The 25,518-nt window shown below is 35.9% G+C and overlaps 2 protein-coding genes across 2 annotated transcripts; both read left to right on the top strand.

Moving 5' to 3' along the window:
* Positions 1 to 190: 190 nt before the first annotated feature.
* Positions 191 to 12,838, top strand: LOC144434996 (N-sulfoglucosamine sulfohydrolase-like). The gene is made up of 5 exons (XM_078123528.1): positions 191 to 295; positions 1,219 to 1,485; positions 5,988 to 6,138; positions 7,423 to 7,661; positions 8,981 to 12,838. The coding sequence occupies exons 1-5, from the start codon at positions 199 to 201 to the stop codon at positions 9,760 to 9,762; spliced, it is 1,536 nt and encodes a 511-aa protein (XP_077979654.1). The 5' UTR covers positions 191 to 198; the 3' UTR covers positions 9,763 to 12,838.
* A 733-nt stretch (positions 12,839 to 13,571) lies between these two features.
* On the top strand, positions 13,572 to 25,339 carry LOC144435081 (N-sulfoglucosamine sulfohydrolase-like). Its single transcript, XM_078123629.1, has 5 exons — positions 13,572 to 13,729; positions 17,213 to 17,479; positions 18,810 to 18,960; positions 20,839 to 21,074; positions 23,250 to 25,339. The coding sequence occupies exons 1-5, from the start codon at positions 13,618 to 13,620 to the stop codon at positions 24,020 to 24,022; spliced, it is 1,539 nt and encodes a 512-aa protein (XP_077979755.1). The 5' UTR covers positions 13,572 to 13,617; the 3' UTR covers positions 24,023 to 25,339.
* Positions 25,340 to 25,518: the final 179 nt, after the last annotated feature.

The following is a 25,518-nucleotide window of genomic DNA, read 5'->3' as shown; positions in this document are numbered from 1 at the left end:
GTACAAGTACCTCATCTCACGAAATTGTGGAAGCAAATGACTTTTATTCATGAAGCAATATGACTACACACGCTGTTATCAACATATAATCTTATGAATCATTCGTTAGACTTATTTTTTAAAACGGTAAGAAAATTGAATTTTTTAACTTAGACGGGGACGCTTCCGGTTACTATGCATTGTGGGGTAAGAAGAGCTATGGCAGTCAACGCATTGAGATTGCTCGCTGTCTTGTTTATCTTTGACTTGAGCACCGGCAAGTTTGCACAGAACAGGAATGTCTTGGTCATCGTTGGTAAGTATAGTTGCAGAAAAGTTAAGTTGTCTGACATTTGCCTAGACCAGTTTACTTTACATATGAAAAGAAAATGTAAATGGACTCGCCCCAGTTTTATGTGTAAACAATGAATGGGGTGGACCATAACCTTCGATGTTGAGTCATAAACCCGGAAATGTGGCGCGATAACTTTTTTTGGGCCAGGATGGTTGTCGAGGACGTTGGGGCCGAATCTTTAAACACCTCATGACATATTATACTTTAACATCACGAGTAGGTACGGGGACGTTCTACTTCAATGGCGTATCTTATTACAAAAAATAGCCCCTCCACCACCACCAACACCACCACCACCACCACCACCAACAACAACAACAATGTTGTTGGAGGAGCTGTGATCTTATAAATAAATTTGGATACACTTACGTACATTTTTGTACTTGAGTAAATGAATAGACAATAGCCTGTGTGCACATTATAAAAACGTCTTTCCTTCCCATTTATTATTTACAAATTAATTTGTGTATTTACTAGTTTGTTTTAGCACCAAATACTTATTGTGGAAAATCCAATGAAGAAATGTAGTTTTGCAATAACGATTCTATACTCAATACTATATTTAAAAAATGCACAATTTGGAGAAATTGCATGTCGATACACAGGTAAAACACGAGGTAAACTAATGTAAAAACTGTTAATCTGATGTTCTATTCTTAGAGTGTAAATGAATTCATTTTTAATAGAGTGGTCTAGGAAAATAAAATTGCATACATGTCCCTGAAAATGATGATAGGCAAGTGATATCATTTGTTATGCAAACATATTGTTTTCCAGGAAATCATGAAAGGCCTTGAGAGAACCCTAATAACACCTATTAATTACATGACCAACATAATTAGGTAATTTCCTGTTTGTCAAATCAATGTGTCTGTTCCTTCCAGGTGATGATGCAGGTTTTGAGACTCAAGTTTACAACAACACAGTATGTCAAACCCCTCACATCAATAACTTGGCCAAAAAAAGTGTAATTTTTAAGCATGCATACACTGCTGTGAGCAGCTGCTCTCCAAGTCGTTCAGCCATTCTTTCAGGACTTCCACAACATCAAAATGGCATGTATGGATTACACCAAGGTTATCATCATTTTATGTCCTTTGATGAAGTTCAAAGTTTACCTTTGATATTGAAGAAGGCACATGTACGGACAGGTGAGTCTGAATTGCTATATAAGCAAATTCTGCAAACTTTGCTATGCTAGTATGTATCCATGCAGTGTAACTGTAATAGTGGTTGTTGCCTTCAGCTCACTTCATCTTTGACTTTGCTATACTCATTCACTATCCAAAACTAATGAATATTTGTAAGGGATACAGATCCAGCAAGTGGACAGCACTAGATAAAGTGCAAGAATTTATCTTGAGATATTATGTTGATTGACTTTCAAAAGTATTATGAAAATACAGGGAATGTTGTGTAGTAGGTTAAGAGTGCACAATTCTTAACAGTGTTCCTGAAAAATGACATTATTGACTTGATATATAGCCTGAAAGATCCAGTTATTGTTTCGTGCATATATAATGGGGGAGTAGTGAGTGAGTGGTTACATACAGTATGCAGACCAACAACTGGACCTTTCAGACAACTTGAAACAGTAATGAACATTTACTTTAAATCTAATGTCGTCTTTGAATTTCAAGTGATATAGTGAAGTGTACTGGCAATTATAATATTTTAAAACTGATACTCTATTCTGACAATGCCCCTTTTCCCTCTGTAGTCCTGCATACAGACGGAGAAAGTTGGGACAAGGTTCTTACAATGTCCCTTTCTCTCTCTGTCTTCCTGGAGAAGGAAAGTTACATGTGCATCATAGGCATCCAGTTCAGATTTATTATGTATAATTTTAAAACAGGACTTACATTTGAAGTAATAGTATTGGTACTGTACATGTGGCAATATTACTGCACCATTACATTAAAGTTAACTACATGTACACAAAAGGTAAATTTTTATGTTATTTGAGATTCTTGTACAAGTTTCTCACATAGAGTTTGTCTAAACAAAGTGTTGATTTTCAAGATGATGAGTAGAAATCTCTAGTAATTACAAAATGGATCTAGGGTTCCTTTCTGACTGTCTAATTCCTCATTAACATATCAGAAAATTAGAAAGAAATAGAAAATCAAGAATTATAAGTTGTCATTTTGACAAAAAGTTGTACAAGTATGATTCAAAATAAAATAATTTATGAGAAAATGGATAATTAATAATTTGTTAGATACACACCTTGGAGCATAAATTACAAGATTGTCATGAACAATTTCATTTTACAGTCTCAAAAATAATGGCATCAAATTGTTCATGTGCAGTATTTCTGATGGCAGTTGAGAGTTCCTCTGTCAGTGGAAGTGTTGTTAGAGGGCGCTCTACAGAGTATAGCATAACATGTCACCACATGATAAATTGTCATATTAATGGAGTGCAAGGTAAAAGTAAATCACAGGCAAGCTGAAGAGAACATTACGATAAATTTCTAGATAAAAGTACACTTTTAGTGAATAAATAATTTAATCGTGATTTTTGCTGACGCAGGAAAACGTCATTGACAGGAAGGAAGACATGTTTGTTGTTGATGTGATAAAGACATAGCTGCAGGAAATACAAGGTTACACCATAGACCCTCATTGGTGGAGGGTCTATGGTTACACTTCCAAATGTAATAGTCGTGAAAAAAAAATTATACAAGGTGTGTGTAAATAAGGTTTCTTGAATTGAATTGAAATTTATTCCACCAGAAAAGAAATATATACACAACCTTTGAAAGCAATAGGAAAAACATATCTTGTGAGGATGGAAATAGTTCACTAGGAACTGATCAAAGTCCATCATGGACCAGAAATACATGTAAATTAAGACAAATTTAGGAGGCATGAGTTACATAATAACAATAGAAAATACAAGCTTTAGAGATAAAGATATGTTGGGGGCAAAAATATTTATATATATATACATCTAGTAGCAAAAATATATAGTAAAATAATTAGATGTTAGTCCCCAATATTTTTCTTCGTTCAGCCAAGGAAAACATGAGTGACGTAAGGGGTCATTGTCACTATGAGTCACTAGACGAGTAGTGACAACCCTTTGGTCACAAGTTTTTTCCGACTGAAAAAATATTGGAGAATAACATAATTACATCAGCACCAGTAATAATATCAAAGAAAAATCGGGGAAAGTAATGGCAAGTTTGAACGTTTTGACTCATATTTCAAACACAGCAGAACCAGTCATGTAGATACATGTTGTCATGATGTAGAGCAACCAGAGTAATTTATATATTCCATATTTTTTATTCAACCTGGCTTGAGCATGGTGTAAGTATAGATAAAAACCTTAAAATCTTACAAAATACAGAAAGAAAATTACAGAGACAAAGGGAAAGGGACAAAGGTTAAAGGTTATTCCCCCAGAAGATATTGCTTTAAGTTTGTCTTCAATCTATGCCTATTGTGTATCGTTATAATTGATAGCCAGTGGCAATAGCGATGTTCAGAGGATAGTCCAGAGAATTGGCTCTCTAGCATTACATATTGGTGAACAACGTTCTCAAGTCAGATAAGTCAGGTCTCTGGGTCCACAACAGTACATTATTATGTGTCCTCACTTGATAGACTTGGTTTCTGTAGCCTAGTAGAATCCAGACAATTGGGAATTTTGAATTTCCGCATGGATTCCAGGCTATGGTGTATGTAACTCTATGTAATTTAGTCAGGATGCCAACATGATATTGAAACATCTCTAACCCTGACACTAAAGCAAAGAGAGATATTAAGATTCAATGGAGGACAGCACGAGACTATATGTAATTACACCCTACTTAATGGGATGTCTGAGGCTTGAAAGTGTTAAAATCCCACAAATTTACAATTTGTTAAGAAATGATGAAATGTTCTAGAGGACTTAACCATTTCTGGTAAATTTTTTTTTTTTTTTAGCACAACTGAACTGAGGTTCAGTAGTGCTATAGGGATCGCCCGGCATCTGTCTGTCTGTCTGTGTGTGTGTGTGTGTGGATGTGTGTGTGTGTGTGTGTGTGTAAACAACTTAAAGTCAAAAACTGCTGAACCGATTGCCATGATATTTGGTGGGTCCATTACCTTAGGTGTCTAGTTGGGAAATTGTTCAAATCAAAATGATCGCATCACAGGTGTGTGATTTGGGTCAAAAAATGTGATTTTTGGTCAAAAAACTTAAACCCAGAAACTACTGGGCAGATTGGTGCGAAATTTGGTGGGAGCATTCTTAAAGGGGTGTAAAGTAAGATTTGTTCATGACATGATGATTCCATCAGTGATATGCAAATTAGGGCTAAAAATGTGTCTTTTTGGTTAAAAACCTATAATTCCAAAACTACTGAGCAGATTGGGATGAAATTTAATGGGAATGTATCTAGGGATGTATGGACGAAGAAATATTAAGCATACAATGATTCCATGAGTGATATGCAAATTAGGTGTAAAAATGTTCATTTTTGGTCAAAAACTTATATCTCAAAAAGTACTTGGTCACCTAGTCTGAAACTTGGTGAGATGTTTCTGAAAGTGTTATTCTGCAGATTTTCTTCAAAACATTTTGACAAAATTGGCCCTAGCGACCATGACCACGCCCTTAGCAACGACTAAATGGCAGTATATTTTGGTCAAATAACAACATCATCTGGTAGGCAAATGAGTAAACATTCAAAAATGTATGCAAATACCCTAGCAACCATGACAACGCCCATAGCAACAGCCAAACGGTCATGTATTTCACAAAGATAACAACAGGGATTAATAGACAATTGAATAAACATTCAAAAAATGTATGTAAATTTGCCTAGCAACAAGACCCCGCCCATAGCAACAGCCAAATAATCACGTATATTGCAAAGATAACAGGAATAGAAAGACAAATGAATAAACATTCAAAAAATGTATGCAAATGTGCCTAGCAACAAGACCACGCCCATAGCAACAGCCAAATGATCACATATATTGCAAAGATAACAACGGGGATTAATAGATAATTAAATAAACATTCAAAAAATATATGTAAATATGCCTAGCAACAAGACCACGCCCATAGAAACAGCCAAATAATCACGTATATTGCAAAGATAATATCAGGAATTCATACACAAGTGAACAAAAACATACAAAAATGTATGCAAATATATCTAACAACATGACAACGCCCATAGCAACAGCCAAATGATAGCATATATCGTAAAGATAGCAACATGGTTGGATAGGCAACTGGATAGTCATTCAACAAATGACCACTTACTGTTAGTATGGACTACCATATGGATAAATATTTTAAAAAACTGTACAGTTGTGCTACAACGCCATTGGCGGTATTTTTCAATAGCAAAATTGTACCGATAAATTAAAAAAAATTGACGCTACATGGGGGTATTAGGTTGCATATTATTTCCAGAAATGTAATGTAGAGTATTGGATGTAAAAGAAATGATGTAAACACAAGATACAGGGATATCATTTAACTAATGGTAGTACTATTCCATATACAGACAACCTGGAATCCATGCTACATGTAGGACATTTGGTGTCCACCCATACGGTTCCAGGCTAACACACTGTTTGCTAGGGCGTGACATGCAAAAGTATGATATGGAGATGGTCTGATTAAAAAAATAATTTGATTGTAGGAATAATTGGTAAAAAACATGTTGGTCCTGAATCAGTTTATCCCTTTGACTATGCTGAAACTGAAGAAAATAACTCAATCCTTCAAGTTGGAAGAAACATCACCCACATCAAACAACTTGTGCAGCACTTCCTCAGCTCAAATGACACAAGGTAAGCATACAAAGTAGGAATTGTATGTATTTGATCGGTTTGTAACATTGATAATGTACATTGCTTGCTTCACCAAGCTAAACCTAAACACATCAGTGTTTTTGCTAAGTTTAGGGAACCCCAGTATGAGAAAAGGGGAAAGGAATAAAAGTTACATAGTTTCCCTTACAAACTACCATAATTTAGTTTGGGAACCTTCAATTGGTAGATTTTACCTACTTACCGCCCCTAACAAAAACCTTTAATATCCAACAAAATATACTTTTAAGTTTTAAAAAAAAAATCTTTAGAGGAAAAGCCTTGTCATACAAAGCACTGTAGAGATGAATACTGTTTCCCATACATTTGACTCTAAATTTAAGACATAGTTTTAATATTTCTAAGTAATTAGTCTTGTTTACATATTAGTATTCCCCCATTTTTCCGACTGTGCTTCTGTGGTTTTATGATTTCATGAGTGTGAATGGTAACTGTTATCCATTTCACACACTCCTGGCAGTCACTTTTATAGTGCCATTGTATCCTTTAGGAATAGCACTGCAAATCTTAACCTTAGATAATCAGTATGTTTGCTAAGGTTGGGAGCCTTAGGCCAGAGAATTGTCATGGTCTTACTATCTCAAGGTACCGGTATTCAAATGTATAGATAGCGACAATGCATATGTAGAGAGACTGTCATAACAATTCCCTTGGGGGGGGGGGGGGGCAACCCCAGTACAGGTAACAGCAAAGGAAAAAACTAGAAAAGTGGTGAAGTTTCCGATACAAGCTACCACAGTTTTGCTTGGAAACCCAGTAAAATGACTGGTAAACAATAATGCATTTGTATATTTTACGTTACTTACAGCCTTTAGTAAAATCACTTGTTTTAGAAATTAGAGTACAGTATCATACATATGTAAGTTGTTTTATTATGTCTAGTGAAATGAATAATGTTATTGAAAATTCTTCAGTGTTTTTGTTAAGGGTGGTAACCAGGTAAAAGTACCTGAGTGCCCCTGTCATTTTACTGGGGTTCCCCACCAAAATTATTGTATAGTACATGTATATGCGGAAACTGCCAGTTTTACCAGATTTACCCCCTTCCTATTACCAGGGTTCCCTACCAATATTATGGTATAATGTCTGGGAAACTATGCCAGTTTTACCAGATTTACCCCTTCCTATTACCGGGGTTCCCAGCCCTTAGCAAAAACACTGTTCTTACACTAAGTTCATTGAGATATATCATCTTAACAATGCATGTATTCTACCGTTTAATGAGACTCCTTTTCTTTGATCCAGGCCATTTTTCCTGTATGTTGCTTTTCATGATCCACATAGATGTGGACACACCCATCCTGAATATGGCAATTTCTGTGAAAAGTTTGGGAATGGTGAGAAAGGAATGGGAATAATTGCAGACTGGAAACCAATCCTTTATAAACCAGATGAGGTAGAACTTCCATATTTTGTCCAAGACACACCAGCAGCTCGGTCTGACATAGCAGCACAGTATACCACTATTAGTAGACTTGATCAAGGTAAGAGGCAATCACACAATGTCACACAATCTATTAAAATAAGTGAACTTCGTTTGTTGGGAGGGGTCTGGCATCAATGTGATTGCTGAACTTCATTTTAGCACTTCTAACCAAATTTTGAAACTTTCACGCCTTCAATGATAATAGCTTCTGTATTTACTACTTAGATGTTGATAAGTTTATTGAAATTTACTTTAATGTGATATACAGTGCTGGATTTTCTGGTAGTATTTTAATGTGTTTACTATCATCTCCTGATTTTCTGGTAGTATTTTAATGTGTTTACTATCATCTCCTGACAGTTTTCATCATAGTTTACATCATATATAAACTCGTTAATACTTAAGTAAATGAGCAATGTTTGCTTATTGATCTTGTGGGACATGGTGCGATGATCCCTAAGACTACATCATTCATCGTTATTGTCATCTCTTGAAATCAAGTGAGTAAATATGACACCAAAGTACTCCTTTGGGGTGAAGTTCTGTAGCATTGCTATTAGAGAGATTTAGATGCATGTACAGTATTTATCTTTGTTCCATACATCATTTAGCGTCACAGTCACATGATTCAAATTCAGTGCACATGTTCCATACAGCAGATGTTATTTTTCTTCTAGTAAATGTCGTAATTTTGATATCACAGTTCAGAAATGTGACTGCAAAATAATTGTTGGATTTTTCATCCAAGTACTTTGCAGGGAAAAATGTCTAAAATACCGACAGGTTTGGAATACTGAGCAGAAGATGCAAACTCACACATGCACGTTGCACTGTCTTTGAAGTGTGAGTTGTGAAAGTTTAAAACAACTCTATGCATGTCATTACATGTATGCCTGCTTGATTTTATGTCCATACATGTTCTAACATGCAACTAAACCTTTCTATTCGTTACTCAAAAATACATATGGCAAATACCTGAAATTGATTCAAAGGAGATTACTTAAAATCTCATATTATAATAACCGTAATGTTTTCAAGGGAAAATAATTTCCAGTCTTTTGATTTTCTGCTTTACAAGTTTAATAGAAACTATCAAGATAATGTACGTTGTGCTTCAGAGCCATTGGTATTTGCAACAAATATTTGTCTTTCCAGTGTAAACTTGTTCGATGTCACAGCAGTTTGGCAAAACTGTGTTTCTATCCATAATGGAGATGCCTTCTTGGATGACAAGACAAAACTCTAGAGGGCATTATAACTTCAAACTTTCTCATTTCAGAAATTGTTTGGTCAGCACACCTGTATGTATGATGTAGAATTTACTATATCTACGCAATTCTTTAGGATACTCATTGGTTTATTTTCTTTCCTCTCCAGGAATCGGGTTAGTTTTGAAAGAACTGAAAGCAGCTGGCCATGAAGACGACACACTCATCATCTACACATCTGACAACGGAATTCCTTTCCCAAATGGCAGAACTAATTTGTATGAACCAGGCATGGCAGAGCCTATGTTGGTATCCTCGCCATATGTTACTAAACGTTGGGGAGACGAAAGTAATGCCATGGCCAGTACTCTGGATATTGTACCAACTGTTCTAGAATGGTTTAATATGTCCTACCCAAAGTACAAGTTGTTAAAGAAAGATGTCAAATTGACTGGCAAGTCACTACTACCAGTTTTAGCTGAAGAACCGCAGTCAGGTTGGGATACTGTCTATGCAAGTCACAATTTGCATGAAATCACCATGTATTACCCTATGCGGGTAATCAGACATAAAAACTACAGACTGATTCAAAATTTAAATTACAAAATGCCCTTTCCTATAGATCAAGACTTTTACATCTCTCCTTCCTTTCAAGATCTCTTAAACAGAACTAGAGATCACCAACCATTACACTGGTTTAAAACTCTACAACAGTATTACTATCGTCACAAATGGGAACTGTTTGATCTAAACAAGGACCCATTAGAAGTTACAAACGTCGTTAATGATGATTCATATGCAGCCATCTTGAAGGAGCTGAAGACCAGGTTGTTGTCGTGGCAACGGGAGACAGAAGATCCATGGATATGTGCTCCTGATGGTGTTCTTGAAGATGCCGGTCCCTATAAAACAAATCCTCAATGCATGGCGTTAGATAATAACCTTAGTTAATTAGAGACCGATATGCCAAACTTTTTTAGTATGAAAAAGGGAAATTGCAATGCTGGCATTGCTTGATTATCTCATTATAGACGTGCTTCCAATCAAAGTATGAACAACAAACTACTGCAACATATTAATATGTTACCAAAGTAGGTCTGTATCTTTGTACAGAATGTAGTAGGGTCAGATCAAAGATGTACCACAATTGTGTGCGTCATTACTGACAACTTCAATCATAATTTACACTTACCGAGGTTTGTTGTCTAATACATCACTCTGTACATCTAACCATGATGATATCTAACAATAGAAGGGGTTTATTCAACTTAGTCTATGAGTAGGCAATGTTGTGACTACTATAGCTAATCTACAACAGTGCATCAGGGCAAGTTCAGTAATATGTTGCAGTACTTCATTTTTCATACTTAGATTGAAAACACTGTAAAGGCGAGACAGGGATATAAAAAGCCCCCTAACTTTGTGGGAGTTATTATCAAACTGGAATGCATACAGTGAACAATGCAGAAATCCTCTGAAAAACCATAACAACAATGAGCAATTGGTGATTTTGGTAATAAATTTGATGGATGTGTGAATGTCTTGGAAATGGGTGTGTGTTATTACAGAAAGTTGATATTTATACATGCCTGTATCCAAATTTGGACAAAACATGATCTGACTGAGGGTTTGTTGATAAGACTAGTAGTACTGAAAAACCATTCCTATTCAGTACTCTTAAATAGTCAAGATTAGGTGGTCGAGGTGTTAACAACAGTCACACAGGTGGTCAGACTTTGTGTATCCTTTGTCTTTTAAATCTTTACATATGATACATATGTACCTAGTATGTTATATACAAATTTGTAATATTTTGTGGATGTATTGACTTGCCAGTTCTGTGTTGTTTGACATTGTGTTCTCAAGTAGAAAAACAGCAAAAAACAGAGTCAAGTTGTTTAATTAATAAAAAACAAGTCTTTGTAGAAGACACACTCTCTCAGTGACTTCTATAAATGCTGTAAATTAACTGCTCATTTTCAAGTATCTCAAAATAGTGTGGTTCAAGTATCTCAAAATAGTGTGGTGTATAGAGAGACCATCAGCATTTGGATTAGTGACAACTTGACTGGACTATTCCATTATTGCATGGGGATGTCAACATCCTAAATCAACTGTCACAACACTACATCTGGACATACATTTCTATAATACAGAATGTGAATACTAAGCGGACATCACAAAATAATGAAATGGCATTGCATACAATATGTTGCAATATGCTTTCAGGATATTGGACAAAAACTTCTAAAACTCATTACAAGAAATGGCTTGATTTAGATACCTTTGACCCTGAAGGTCAAAGGTCAAGGTCTCAAAAGATAGCTTGCATCTGACAATATGGGGGTAGACACTTGCATTGAGTCTCTATGTATTACAGTTTTTGAGTTACACAGCAAATATTGATTTCAAACTATAATTATGGTTGCCATTCGGTGAAATTTGCATATATCAAAAGACAAAGTGATGTGTATGTCCGATGTGATGTGTCACCATTGTGTCCGGTTTGTCCAAATGGATATTGCATTTCTGAGAAATGACGTATTACGCAGTAAATATTGATTTTTAACTACAAATATGGCCGCCATTTGGTCAAATTTACATATATCAAAAAACAAAGTGATGTGCATATGTCCCATATGATATGTCACCTTTGTGCCAGGTTTGAAACAAATCATTTAGTGTATGTCTGAGAAATGATGTGTTACAGATGGACAATGAACAGAGCCCACAGTAACCATAGCCCCCACCTTGGGGCTAATAAAAAAAATAGATTCCATTCCCCATACATATGTCATCAGTACATGCACTGATTTGTAGCCCTAATAACCAAAACACAAGAACTTTCTTAAACTGTAGAAGAGTACAACTTGTATTCCTACATACTCAATGCTGAATTTTTTTAATATTTTCGTTGATGTGTTTTTTGTGCCAAAATAAATTTCCCTCTGCTCTACGTTTTAGGGCGAGTCGGATGATTTTATGGAAAGAAATCTGTCGGGCCAAAAAGTGAAGAATAATTTCAGTTGTGATGGCTGAATTTTTTTTTTTTGGGTGGAGGGGGTCCTCCAGGTCTTTGTCAGTTAAAAAATAATGTTTTATCCTCTGACTCACTAAATATGACATTGCTGCATATTTGGGTCATTCTTTTGTTGTTTAGAACAACTATTTTTTTCTTTTTTATTTAATATTGTTTTTAAAGCAAATTGCTCTATCATATTGTTATCTGTCTGCTGAAAGTAGTATTTCGTCAAAGTCTGTAAGCGTACATAATGATGTCCATATAAATTGCTACAATTCAGTCATGTGCAGATTTTGTGATTTCTTTTCCCCAACCACACCAAGTGTTTCACTATAACAGTTGTCTGTTCAAGTCTAAAATTAGATTACGATTTTCCACAGTGACATTGAATATAGTAATCATGTTTACATCATAGAGCTACAACCCTCTCAGTTTGTTCTAATCACACGGTGATGTCACTGACATCATCTCACAGTGAGAAGAATTAAAAACCCAATAAAAATTTGCACCTGTTTTCTGGCTGTAACTTCATTGAAGCAATAGGTCCTTAGCAAAATATCAGGCGTGGTAGGGGAAAAGTGAGAGCAAAGTCCTGACCTGACTTGATTCTAGGTTACTATAGTTACAATGATTGTACTTATATTCAAATCAGGTACTCTAACATGAAAGTATTGGAATATGAATTTTTATTGACTTTTTTTCACTTTTTATGAAAAATTTACAAACAATATCTCAACATTTAATTGACTTCCCAGATGTGTGTGGTTATTTGCACTGAATTATTTTTTGTGTAAAAATAATAGATTTATGAATGACTTTTTTGTAAAAATCATAGATTTATTAAGTCGTATAGTATATGCATGCATCAATATCAATATAGGCAAAAGTCATCCATATTCTTTTAACAAAAGCTTGACCTGCAACTGATTTTCAGTATAAGATATGTATGTTGAAAAGACTGCAAGTTCCACCGAATTGAAGCAGGATTTTGTCACGAAGTTTAAAAACTTGTATTTTCAATATATAATAAAAAATACAAATACAAAAATTTGTTTGGAGCAATCATTGAGTGGAATAATGCCTAGCCTCTTAATTTACTGTGACAGCAGCCCCAGGTCTTCACTTTATGATATTGTATTGTATCTTTAGTAGTGGTCTGAGATTCTATTGATCAAATTTGTGGGGCACTTGTTTCCATATCTCTTGCCATTAATGCCTACAATTGGAATTGTTTTAGGGAGAGGAACATCTGGCGTATACTTTTTTCAGTTTCAGACACAGCACCGGTAACCTTTAGAGGGATTGTGTGTGTGTGTGTGTGTGCCGTGGGGGGTGGGGGTGGGTATTTCAGTGTAGCACTCTCTGTTCCTATATGATTTTGAAATATTTACATCCACATACTCTTTGTGATAATTTACTGTCTCAAAGGTTTGAGTATGGAAAACTTATTTCACTTTCTGCAATTGTCTGAAGTTTACTTGAAAGGCAGATTCTATTAATATTGCAATTTTTACTCATATATGATGCATATTTTCGTCTTAAATGTAACAGTAATTCAGTTCAAAAGCAGCTTGAATCTTTGACTCATTTCGCATCATGAGTGAGCTTTTTCGTGAAGTTTGAATCACTTACTTCAGTTTGTTTTAATACTCACGAACAGGTTCGGTATTTCTTTACTCGTTTGTTTATGTACATGTGAGGGCGCTCTTTAAATTTATAAGGCTTGTCGTCAGCTGATCTAGTGGTTGGATGTACTCGGTAACACTAACCATGCTAACACTAACATGATGAGGAAGACGCTCCAAAGTATCGCATTCTTGAGAGCGACAGCTTTCTTGGCAATACTCTGTGTTTGCAATGGGCAGTCGGAGAAGAGGAACGTTTTAATCATATTAGGTAAGAGCAAGTTGCGGAAAGTTTGCCACTACACTAGTGGCACTAGAAGTAGAACAGCAAATACTGCAATGTTTAGTAACTTTCACTCAGTGGACTCACTCTGACGGCTATGTACAATCTCAGCAGACTTGCAGTGCCTCGCGAGTGAATATCAATAAACGTTTTCTCATTTATTCCTTTTAAGTTGTGCAGATCACCATTTTACATGCTATCCCGTGTAAAAGGCGTTTTTTATAATAATAAAAAAAGAACTGGATGTATTATACTGCATGATGTGCACACCCACGGTGCATTGGTTCAATTATTCAATACCACAGTGTGTAGCCTTGTCTCAGTCTTGTGTTTGTCATTGTTCGAAAACTGTCCGACCTTCCACTCTTTCAGACAATAAGGTGAGGCGAATTCACGTGTGCATCATATGACGTGCTGTTTATTTGACCCGATGTTTTCATTTAGAACGGAAAGGTGGACGTCTTTTGTTCATTCCAGTGATTGTTTATGACACCACCACCCAAACATTTCACTAAACATCAAAGCACAACAAACGTTATAATGGGGTCTAATTCACAGCAGGCAGATCACATGATTATCCGATGTCCTCATGAAATACTGAGATAATTAAAATTATGAATAATCCCAGGATGTGCTATTTACATAATTGACAGTGCCACACAATGAAGTGTATTATCATTGATGTATCACATGGCAAGAACGAGTATAAAGTTGGTCTCAGAGTCAGATTCAGAGTCAGATTCACATTGGAGGACAATATGAGGCCACTCTCATATTGAGCCTCAGGTTCAGTCTCATATTCGAAAAATCACGATAACACCAGAAAAAAGCAGTCATACATGGAATAATCCAAGCTACAGGACATGTTCCCCCTTCACACTCACTTGATGGGGGAGGGGATACATGTCGCCTTGCATGGAGAAAATTACATAAAAATCAGAGTTACAAGTTTGTCGCCAAGACATTAGTGAGAGGTCAAAGTTCAGCTGATGTGTTTGTTGGTAGGCACACTATTCCAATGATGTATCTACACATTGTGGCTGTTTTAAAAGGATTTTAGTGTTATTTACGTAAATGTCTGTAGAAGTAATATTTTTATGATGGGTGAGAAGTGGGATAGTTCCTGTAGTCCCTATGGTACAATTTCTTTTTAGACTGCTTCTGGTGTTGTTGTCTTGGGTACCCAGACTCTCACCACTGGGGGATCTGCCTACAAGACCTCCCCTAACAAGAGTCTGGGAAAGCCACTTGCCCACAATGGAAGTAGCTGCTGGAGCAGTGCATCATGGGGAGTAGCCCTTCACATCCAACACTGCAGGCTGAACGATTTGGGTACCTTCACTACAGATTATCATGTCTCAAGCGACTAATATACATGTATATGAATTACAACAAACAGACCTCGTAAGCCCATTTTTATGCTTGGAAGAAATGTAATGTGTGACTTCCGTTGCTGGGTAGTTGGAACATGCTTTTCCCAAACTTGGGAGGTCTTGTAGGCAGAGCCCCCAGTGGTGAGAGTCTGGGTAACTGAGACTACTGGTGTTATTGTGATTTTTTCGAATCTGAGACTGAACCTTGGCTCAAAATGAGACTGGCCTCATATTGTCCTCCAATGTGAATCTGATTCTGAATCTGAGATTCTCATATGGCAAGACTATTTATTTTATGGTTTGTTAACACCTTCCAGATGAAAAGGTCAAAGGTTATTCAGTGGGCAATATAATCTATAGTAATAGTCAGTTAAAATTTAACAAGTGAAACATTGTGTATAGTAATAAGTATATTTCAAAGTTAGCCTTATATTCAATCTGTCTTATATGAATGGTCAAAATTACGCTTTAATATTTATTGATACATATACTTAGTCTGGGTTACCCAAACTCTTGCTGTTGAGGGCGCCATCCTGCTGGCAAGCGTCTGGGTAACCAAGACTAAGATATACGTTGCATCAAAGGTCAATGAAAGTTGGCACAAAAAATTAGGTCATGTGATGGATACATTCACAGGAGCTGGCACTGTTGCTAAGTTTACCACTAGTGGGTGACCCAAAGGGTTACCTAGCAATTACAAAGCACGAGCGAATTTATGAAATTTAATTTGAGAGCTCAGAAATATACAAAAAATAACGTAAAAGGTCAAACAAATAACGTCTAGCAATAGTACAGATGTATATCTTCAATTCCTCAATATATCATTGTGATCTGTTCAAAATTGTCAGAGCTGGCAATATTTAGCGAGTAAGTTAACCCTCGCTCAGATCCAACACTTGCCACTTATCACCCATATACAACTGCAGTGCATTTTATTTTTTGTATATTTCCGAGCTCTCAAATTAAATCTCACAAATTCTGGTTGCCCTCTAGTGGTGAACTTAACAACAGTGCCAGCTCCTGTGGGTAAATTCTATGCTTTGTAATTGTGGATTTTCGTCATTGGCTGCACAACTACCATTTATACTCACTTCATTTGTATGCAAAGTAACAAATAGGTTTTGATTTATACTTGCCTACTACACACTCTATGACACATCTAAATGTGCATGCTCCGTGTGAGCAGTAATTAAAATAGGTAATTAATTACTGTCAAGAGAGATATCATTTGAGCTGTTTGGAGTACTAGTATTTATCATGAACGCTTTCAACAGAATGTGAACATATTCAAGTACTGACATTGTTGAATTTCCAATATATATTGCAAGTAAAAACAGATGACGGATCTTTGGATCTGAATGTGAATGTGAATCCAAAAAAATATTCAGTCTTTACCTGACCTGGCCTGGTCTGTACCTGGCCTGTACCTGTGTTTTATATTGACCGATATATAATGCAAATTTTGTTTTATCATTTGAGATGTACGTTTAGAGAGACTTCAAAATATGTATGCTACCAGACACTGCAGACAGGTATAAAATATGATTCATTCTATAAATTAGCAAAGGCCCAGGTTATATAAGGATAACAACTTAAAATCGGTCAGTACAAAATGCAGGTACAGGCCAGGTGCAGTCAGGTCAGGTATCGACTGAATATTTTTTTAAGGTTCACATTCAGATCCAAAGATTTGAATCCGTCATTAGATTTTCAATTAGTTGTCAGCAGGTTATTTTTTCTCAGCACTGCACCATCAGTTATCTTTTTCATTCATGCAATTAGTGTCTTCTGTTCCAGGAATCACATTTTTTACATCAATTTCATATTCGTCCTTGTACGTACTGGGTGCGTTCAAGGGCAAGAAACGTTTTGCCAATGCTTGGCACAAGACAACTACAGGCTATAATGTGAAAACCTGGGATTGAATCCCTCGCCTGTAAGAATGTAGAAACAAGTTACCTGAAGTTTATATGCAACATGGTTTCCTTCATGTTTTTAAATAGGGTCCATATGCATTCCAAATCCATATTGGGAAAATTCGAGTACAATATTAAAATTTTACAATCTCTTGTATTTGTTACCGAACTTTGTTCTACAGCTGATGACTATGGCTTTGAAAGTCAAGTTTACAACAACACAGTGTGCCAAACCCCAAACATCAACAACCTGGCCAAGCAGGGTGTGACCTTCAAGTATGGGTACACAGCAGTTAGTAGCTGCTCACCAAGTAGATCTTCCTTACTGACTGGATTACCACAACACCAGAATGGACACTATGGTTTGGCTCATGGTTACCATCACTTTGCAGCTTTTGATAATGTCAAAAGTCTACCTGTTATACTGAAAGGTGCCAACATCAGAACTGGTAAGGGAAGATATTTTAAAACTACAAGTTTTACATCAATGGCTGTCATCATACAGCAGTGTCAAACCTCAGTTTGTTGTCTGAGGTAGAACCAATAAAACCTGCAGTTTCAGAGGAAATGTACCAAGTGCACCACAGGGGGCAGCAAGGAGAGAGCTCTCATTCTATTAATCAATTGATCAATCAATCAATCAATCAATCAATCATTCAACCGATTACATGCTCGCTGCCCCCTGTGACTGCACATTCCTTGATGTAGGTAATACAGACTACATATTCCATCAAATGACCAACTTAATTAAAAATAACTACACAGCCAGTCATGTGTCTAACACTTTAGACAAATAAAAAAACACAATCTGGTTAATCCTGTGAGAAGGTCATACAAAATGTATCTACTAAAACTATTTGTAAGGTGTATATATTATGACATTACTGCGTATTCTGTTTATTCTTAGTGTTTTCAGTTAAACACCAACAAAAGAATATGGTAGGGAAAAGGAGGGAGAAGGATGCGGGGAGAGAGCATTTCTTAATTCATTACCCCCAAAAGCTCAGGATAGTTATACACAATCATGGATTTAGCAATCATATATTATTTCTTATAATATTTTGAAAATGCTGTATCTGAATCTGAATCTGAATATGAAACTGATTCTTGTGCATTGTACATGTATTTTGAGCATGCTGTCATATTCTTTAGATTGTAAGGGTTGTTGAGGCTGGAATCAGATTGGCATTCCATCCATATGTCAGTCTGAATCCCTAAATCTAAATTTGATGCTACTGTCCTCATGTTACAGAACATAGTCACTAAAGGTCAGAGGTCATCTGTGATAATAAGCCTGTGTTTCATAGATTGTCAGATTATAACAACAGCTGTCTAAGGATATTCTAAATAAAGTCTACTTTATAACAACACTGAGTCCATGTAAATTTCGATGTTTTTTTGTGACAAACTGCCCTTGAAGGGAGAAAAAAATAGATATGAAAATGAATGTTTTAAAAATAGACTTTGAAACCCTGTAATGCAAGGATGGCTTTTTAATAGGTTTCACTGTAAATAAGTTGGGTTTTTTTTTCAAACGTAGTGAACAAATCAAGCCCATTCATTGAATTTAAAATTCAACTTGTGGGGCAATACCACTATACCAGTCAGTATTAACAATGAATGTGCATGTAGAATTAAATTAAACCAATGAGAATGTGCCATCATCAGTGTTTAAGATGATCATGTAATAGTCATGTGACTGTCATTTGACATAATGTTGATGGCTCACAACATGTATTCTGGCACCATTTGAATGTCTAAATCCACTATTTTTGACAGGTATAGTAGGTAAAAAACATGTTGGACCAGACACTGTCTTCAAATTTGACTTTGAAGCCACTGAAGAAACGGAGAGTATACTTCAAGTTGCTCGTAATATAACTCACATGAAGGGACTGATACGTCACTTCCTTCAAGTGAAGGATCCCAGGTATGTAACATTTGTGGTACAAGGACTCCAAGGACTAGTAGTAGCACTACTACACTATTTGCTATCCCAACTGACATTTCAATTTTAAATTTCGCTGTCCTTTCCTAGTCTAAGATGACTCCTATTTCAAGTCTCGAATTGCATTCTTGTATAAAGCGTGATTGGTTGAATACATTGGAAGACATTTTCAAATCATGCCATATATAGGTCACAAGATGAATCCATAATTCGGTGTCGTCATGGAAATGTGACCCTTCAACCTCACTTTGATCATTATGTATGTTGTATTCTATTCAAATATACACTAATGCCTTGCACAAGTTATATGTGTGTGTGGCAGGGCGTGGCTTCCAGACCAGTGAAACACAGCTGTGATCGCATAGATGAGAGGACCAGTGAAAATTCAAAAAATCAAAAAGTCAGTTAGGATAGCGGAATCCTGTAGTTGTAAGAGTCCTTGAAGTCTGCTGGTAGGCTAACATGCATTTTGCAGTATACATGGTGTATTATATTTCATGAATCTTCAAAAATTCACTTTTCTTTTTGTACAGGGTTGATAGGCAAGAAGCATGTGAAACCAGATAGTGTCTTTAAGTTTGACTATGAACGAACTCAGCCATTATTGCAGGTTGCAAGAAATATCACCAAGATGAGAGAACTTGTACATTATTTCTTGAATGTAAATGACTCGAGGTAGGAATAGGTGTCTTCAGAGTGTGGTCTTTGTGTTTAGTCTTGTAGTAACAGTTTAGTCACATTGTAGTGTTCTGCATGTCTTTGTCAACTGATAATCACCAATTGGATCTTGGTCTCAAATTGTTGCAGAAGCATAATCCTGTTTTCTTGACTTTTTTGTGTACAAACAAATATCCCCCTGGCAGAGAGAGGATAACATTAGAACCCCCCCCCCCCCCCATTACACCTGATATGTTTGGCAATAAAATCACTGTTGTCATGGTAACATGTCAGATGTCCAGCCTGATGAACTAGTCTAGATCTATTGTCAGCCTTCTTCTGCACGTACAACTGTTTGAAGAGCGCCCTCAAACATATATGAGTAACAAATCACAGACTACTGTTTGAAAGAATTGAGTCTTAAAAATACACTGTAAACATATACCTATAAAAGTCTGTTTTACCTTTTTTGTAGTACTAAGTCCACCTTGACTTGTGTCTTTCAATTCTGCACCAAGGATTTTGCATGATTTGAGACCTGAATCCATCACAGAATTTCAACTAACCTGTTTTTGTCAAAAAATGATTGAACTTTAAAACTCTGAATTCATCTATTCATTAATGTATGTAATATGATTTGCGAAACTCATAACTTTTTTTGTTAAGTTACTGTTCTTGTAATTATTTGTAATGTAATTCTTCAAGGCTAATATAAAAATCTTGACCAGAATGATTTACATAAATGTTTACTAGAAATAATCTTGTATGTAAAGCTCCAGCAATTCAATACTTTGTTTGCTATCCTTGAATTTCCTCAGAATCTACCACAGAGAGGGAAAAAAGAAAAACACAGAAAAAAACACAACGCTAACATGTCATGTAAAATTCACTTTTCTGTTGATCCATTCTGTTTATACCCAAGTCTACTGAACTGGTGAAATGTATTTGTGTTTTTTTCTAAATCTACCGACAAACCTACCTTCATGTGGATGGCAAACAAAGAATTTAATTGATAGTGCCTTTGCATTTGAAGTTGTCGGAGTGTGTGTAAAAATGTCACATCATACAGGTGAAACACCAAGGCAACGTCATTTGTACTGTAATGTTTCCCTTCAGAAGATAAACTCCTCAGATACATAGAGTGTGAGGAGTTATGTAAATATGTCATCAAATCAAAATCTACCTCCTTATATCTCAAAAAAGGCCGTTTATGCTGTATATTGCATTCAATGATCCCCATCGATGCACTGCTAATGCTGAGTATGGACTGTTCTGTGAGAAGTTTGGTAATGGTCAACCAGGCACAGGTGTTATCAAAGACTGGAAACCTCAATATTATAAACCTGAAGATGTCGAGGTGCCTTACTTTGTACCAGACACTCCAGCTGCCAGGGAAGACATTTCCAAGCAGTACACTATCATCAACAGAATGGATCAAGGTACTGTAGTTTTTTAGCACAACTGAACTTGTTCAGTAGTGCTATAGGGATCGCCCGGCGTCTGTCTGTCTGTGTGTGTGTGTGTGTGTGGATGTGTGTGTGTGTGTGTGTGTGTAAACAACTTAAAGTCAAAAATCGCTGAACCGATTGCCACGATATTTGGTGGGTCCATTACTTTGGGTGTCTAGTTGGGAAATTGTTCAAATCAAAATGATCGCATCACAGGTGTGTGATTTGGGTCAAAAAATGTGATTTTTGGTCAAAAAACTTAAACTCAGAAACTACTGGGCAGATTGGTGCGAAATTTGGTGGGAACATTCTTAAGGGGGTGTAAAGTAAGATTTGTTCATGACGGGATGATTCCATCAGTGATATGCAAATTAGGGCTAAAAATGTGTCTTTTTGGTTAAAAATCTATAATTCTAAAACTACTGAGCAGATTGGGCTGAAATTTAATGGGAATGTATCTAGGGATGTATGGACGAAGAAATATTAAGCATACCATGATTCCATGAGTGATATGCAAATTAGGTGTAAAAATGTTCATTTTTGGTCAAAAACTTATATCTCAAAAAGTACTTGGTCAATTAGTCTGAAACTTGGCAAGATGTTTCTGAAACTGTTATTCTGCAGATTTTCTTTAAAACATTTTGACAAAATTGGCCCTAGCAACCATGACCACACCCTTTAGCAACAACCAAATGACAGTATATTTTGGTCAAATAACAACATCATCTGGTAAGCAAGTGAGTAAACATTCAAAAAATGTATGCAAATACCCTAGCAACCATGACCACGCCCATAGCAACAACCAAACGGTGGTGTATTTCACAAAGATAACAACAGGGTTTAATAGATAATTGAATAAACATCCAAAAAATGTATGTAAATTTGCATAGCAACAAGACCACGCCCATAACAACAGCCAAATAATCACGTATATTGCAAAGATAACAACAGGAATAGAAAGACAGATGAGTAAACATTCAAAAAATGTATGCAAATACCCTAGTAACCATGACCACGCCCATAGCAACAGCCAAACGGTGGTGTATTTCACAAAGATAACAACAGGGTTTAATAGACAATTGAATAAACATTCAAAAAATGTATGTAAATTTTCCTAGCAACAAGACCACGCCCATAGCAACAGCCAAATGATCACATATATTGCAAAGACAATATCAGGAATTCATACACAAGTGAACAAAAACATACACAAATGTATGCAAATATATCTAACAACATGACCACGCCCATAGCAACAGCCAAATGATAGCATTTATCGTAAAGATAGCAACATGGTTGGATAGGCAACTGGATAGTTATTCAGCAAATAAACACCTATTTTTAGCATAGACTAGCATATGGATAAACATTTTTAAAAACTACAGTTGTGCTACAACGCCATTGGCGGTATTTTCATTTTAGATTAATTTTGACAATTTTTTAAATAATGCGTACTCATAGTCGGAAAGATCCAGTTGTTGGTCCACTTACTTATAACCATTCGCTACTCCAAATAAGTAGAAACAGTGATGGATCTTTCAAGCTATGTATATTCCCTGCAACACAAACTTTCATAGAGATTAGGAAGTATACTTTCATACTTGACTAAAGAATGCATTTATGTGACCCACTAGACTGCAGCTCAATTTTGTGCTAAGGCCCATGTCACATTTGTGTGGGTGAATATTTAGCAGAGCTAAAGGAAATTTTGGTTCAGATCATGTTTAGTCCATATTGCTGCACTTATAAGATATAAATACTAATTTTAGAATACAGAATTCAAACTTTATGCTTTGAAGTTTGTAGTTAAAAATAATATTCTGATATCATCATGGAAATTTATGCAAATGATATACTAAATTGAAATTGTCCACCAATTGACAAGGTAATTGAGCTCATATGGTAATTGATGCAAACAGTATCCATAAATTGAAATTGTCCACCAATTGACAAGGTAATTCAGGTGATATGGTAATTGATGCAAATAGTATGCATAAATTGAAATGATCTACCAACTACAAGATAATTGTGCAGACCTGGTTGTCACTGCCATTAATGTAAATGGTATGCATAAATTGAAATGGTCTACCAACTACAAGATAATTGTGCAGACCTGGTTGTCACTGCCATTGATATTTTATCTTTAAATGATCGTTTTCTTCTCAGGTATTGGTCTTTTCATGAAGGAACTTCAAGATGCTGGGTTTGCTGATAACACACTGGTTATATTCACCTCTGACAATGGAATACCTTTCCCTAATGCTAAAACCAATCTATATGAGAAAGGAATGGGAGAACCTTTCATAGTATCATCTCCCTTTCACAAAGAACGCTGGGGGCAGGAGAGTAATGACATGGTTAGTACACTTGATATTGTACCAACTGTTTTAGACTGGTTTAATGTCTCCTACCCAAACTACAAGATATTCAGCGACCAAGTTAAACTGACTGGAAAGACACTCCTGCCATCCATGCTTAAAGAACAAGGCTACGATACAGTACATGCCAGTCATGATTTCCACGAGGTCACCATGGCTTATCCAATGAGAGTCATTCGTCACAAGAACTATCACTTGATTCATAATCTGAACTATAGAATGCCATACCCAATTGCATCAGATATTGCCCTTTCTGAAACTATGTTGGACATCTTCAATCGTACAATTGCACATCAGCAAACACACTGGTTTAAGACTTTACATCAATACTACTACAGGGATGAATGGGAGATGTTTGACATTGAGAAAGACCCACATGAACTGAACAACTTAGCTAACGACCCACAACATAAAACTCTTTTTGAAGACCTGAAGAAGAAGCTCGTTGCATGGCAATGGCAGACTGGTGATCCATGGAGATGTTACCCTGAAGGCATATTACTTGATATGGGATATTATTCACATGATCAATCATGTCTCTCACTCCTTAATCTTCCCTGAGGAATGCAGACATGTAATTCACCAATTACAAAATCAACATACTACAATGCTCTTAATGTGGTATGAGCCTTGGAAATGAAAATCTTTTGCTGTTACTTTGATCAAGAAAACTCAACCCCAATCTCAGTTATAATCAAGAAAACAAAACAGAGGTTATCACATAAATGTTTGAAATAAAGGGAAAATGATTTGAAAAGTAAGTCATTTTAGAATCCAATATGGCCACTGAGTACTACTTAATAAAAGATATTGTCGAATTCCCCAGAAACAAGATGGTGAATCACAAACTTTCCTTTATTGTTTCAAAAGGACTGGGAACACACCTCCAAAGGGCAAAGTTTGGAGAGATTTTATGAAGTTCGATTTTCAAATAAATTTGTCCACAGGCACATTCTACCGTAAACACATGTATCATTAAGTTGTCAGCTGCTGTTCGTAAATACACTATTGCTGCATCCTGGCATCTCTCAGTAGTCGTTGCTGATCAAATGTGCATGTGCTACCTTTACATATATTTGAACATATATTTCTGTATCACATCCAACACATGCACTTCATAGAATCTCAAAAACAGTTGCACCACGTGTAAATATTCTTAGTAATGTAACTTTTGGTCAGACCAAAATCAAGATGGATTTTCCTTTAGGAGATTTTATAATATATAGTATAGTGTGTATTCAAAATACATTGACATTTGCATTGTCATTGCGGCATGTACGCTAACAAGTGTTAGCATTAGGTAGGGTCTTTTATACACACACATACTTTATTACTTACAGCATGCTATTGAAAGCATGGTATAGTAAATTTTGTAATGCAACACTCATATATTAGCTGCTTGAAAGACCTGTTTTGATTTACAAGTGTCAGAAAGGAATTTCGCAAGTGGGAGTTTATTCACAAGAAAGGTTCAAAAATCCCTTCTAAATTTTGAAGGAAAATCATGTAATTAGGGAACACTACCAATCAAATGTATGGAATTGGGAATTTGGGAATACAAGATTTATCAACATTTTTATTCCTTGTTTGTCAGCATTGAAGAGATAGACAATATTCCTGGAAAACGATGGACATATTGATATCTTTAAAATAAGTATTTAAAGCTATAAGCTAGTTAGGGTATGTGTGCAGTCTGATATATTTCGCATCTATATGAAAATCAGTGAATGAAATGGTATTTCTAGTAAGTATACAAGTACATGTACAAGTATGTATCTGTTTTAGACAGTTAGCCCAAGCTAATAGTATTGTTACAAGGGTTTGTTGAAGCTTATATTTGGGTATGCTAAGGTGTAATGAATTGATAAGAAATAAAACTCATGTCATACTTTCAATGAATTTTGTTGGTTCATCTGTGTCTGTTTGACTCTGTCTATTTATCCTATCAAGGGCATATTGTCATTTACACTGTATATTCTCATGTCACAGATTTAGAAAATCTATTGGCTAAATAATCTTTGTAATCTTCCCAGCAATGACCTTTGTAACAGTCAATA

This window comes from Glandiceps talaboti, chromosome 5 (genome assembly GCF_964340395.1).
Source record: "Glandiceps talaboti chromosome 5, keGlaTala1.1, whole genome shotgun sequence".
In the NCBI taxonomy this organism is placed as follows: Eukaryota; Metazoa; Hemichordata; class Enteropneusta; family Spengelidae; genus Glandiceps; species Glandiceps talaboti.
This window is presented reverse-complemented; position numbering and strand designations above follow the sequence as displayed.

What these genes read in the sequence shown, in the direction of transcription:
- LOC144434996 (XM_078123528.1), top strand. Translation starts at nt 199, where the DNA reads ATGGCAGTCAACGCATTGAGATTGCTCGCTGTCTTGTTTATCTTTGAC. An exon ending in GAAGGCACATGTACGGACAG is followed by an intron (nt 1,486 to 5,987) that starts GTGAGTCTGAAT and finishes ATTTGATTGTAG; the next exon opens with GAATAATTGGTAAAAAACAT. An exon ending in TATTAGTAGACTTGATCAAG is followed by an intron (nt 7,662 to 8,980) that starts GTAAGAGGCAAT and finishes TTTCCTCTCCAG; the next exon opens with GAATCGGGTTAGTTTTGAAA.
- LOC144435081 (XM_078123629.1), top strand. Translation starts at nt 13,618, where the DNA reads ATGATGAGGAAGACGCTCCAAAGTATCGCATTCTTGAGAGCGACAGCT. An exon ending in AGGTGCCAACATCAGAACTG is followed by an intron (nt 17,480 to 18,809) that starts GTAAGGGAAGAT and finishes TATTTTTGACAG; the next exon opens with GTATAGTAGGTAAAAAACAT. An exon ending in CATCAACAGAATGGATCAAG is followed by an intron (nt 21,075 to 23,249) that starts GTACTGTAGTTT and finishes TTTTCTTCTCAG; the next exon opens with GTATTGGTCTTTTCATGAAG.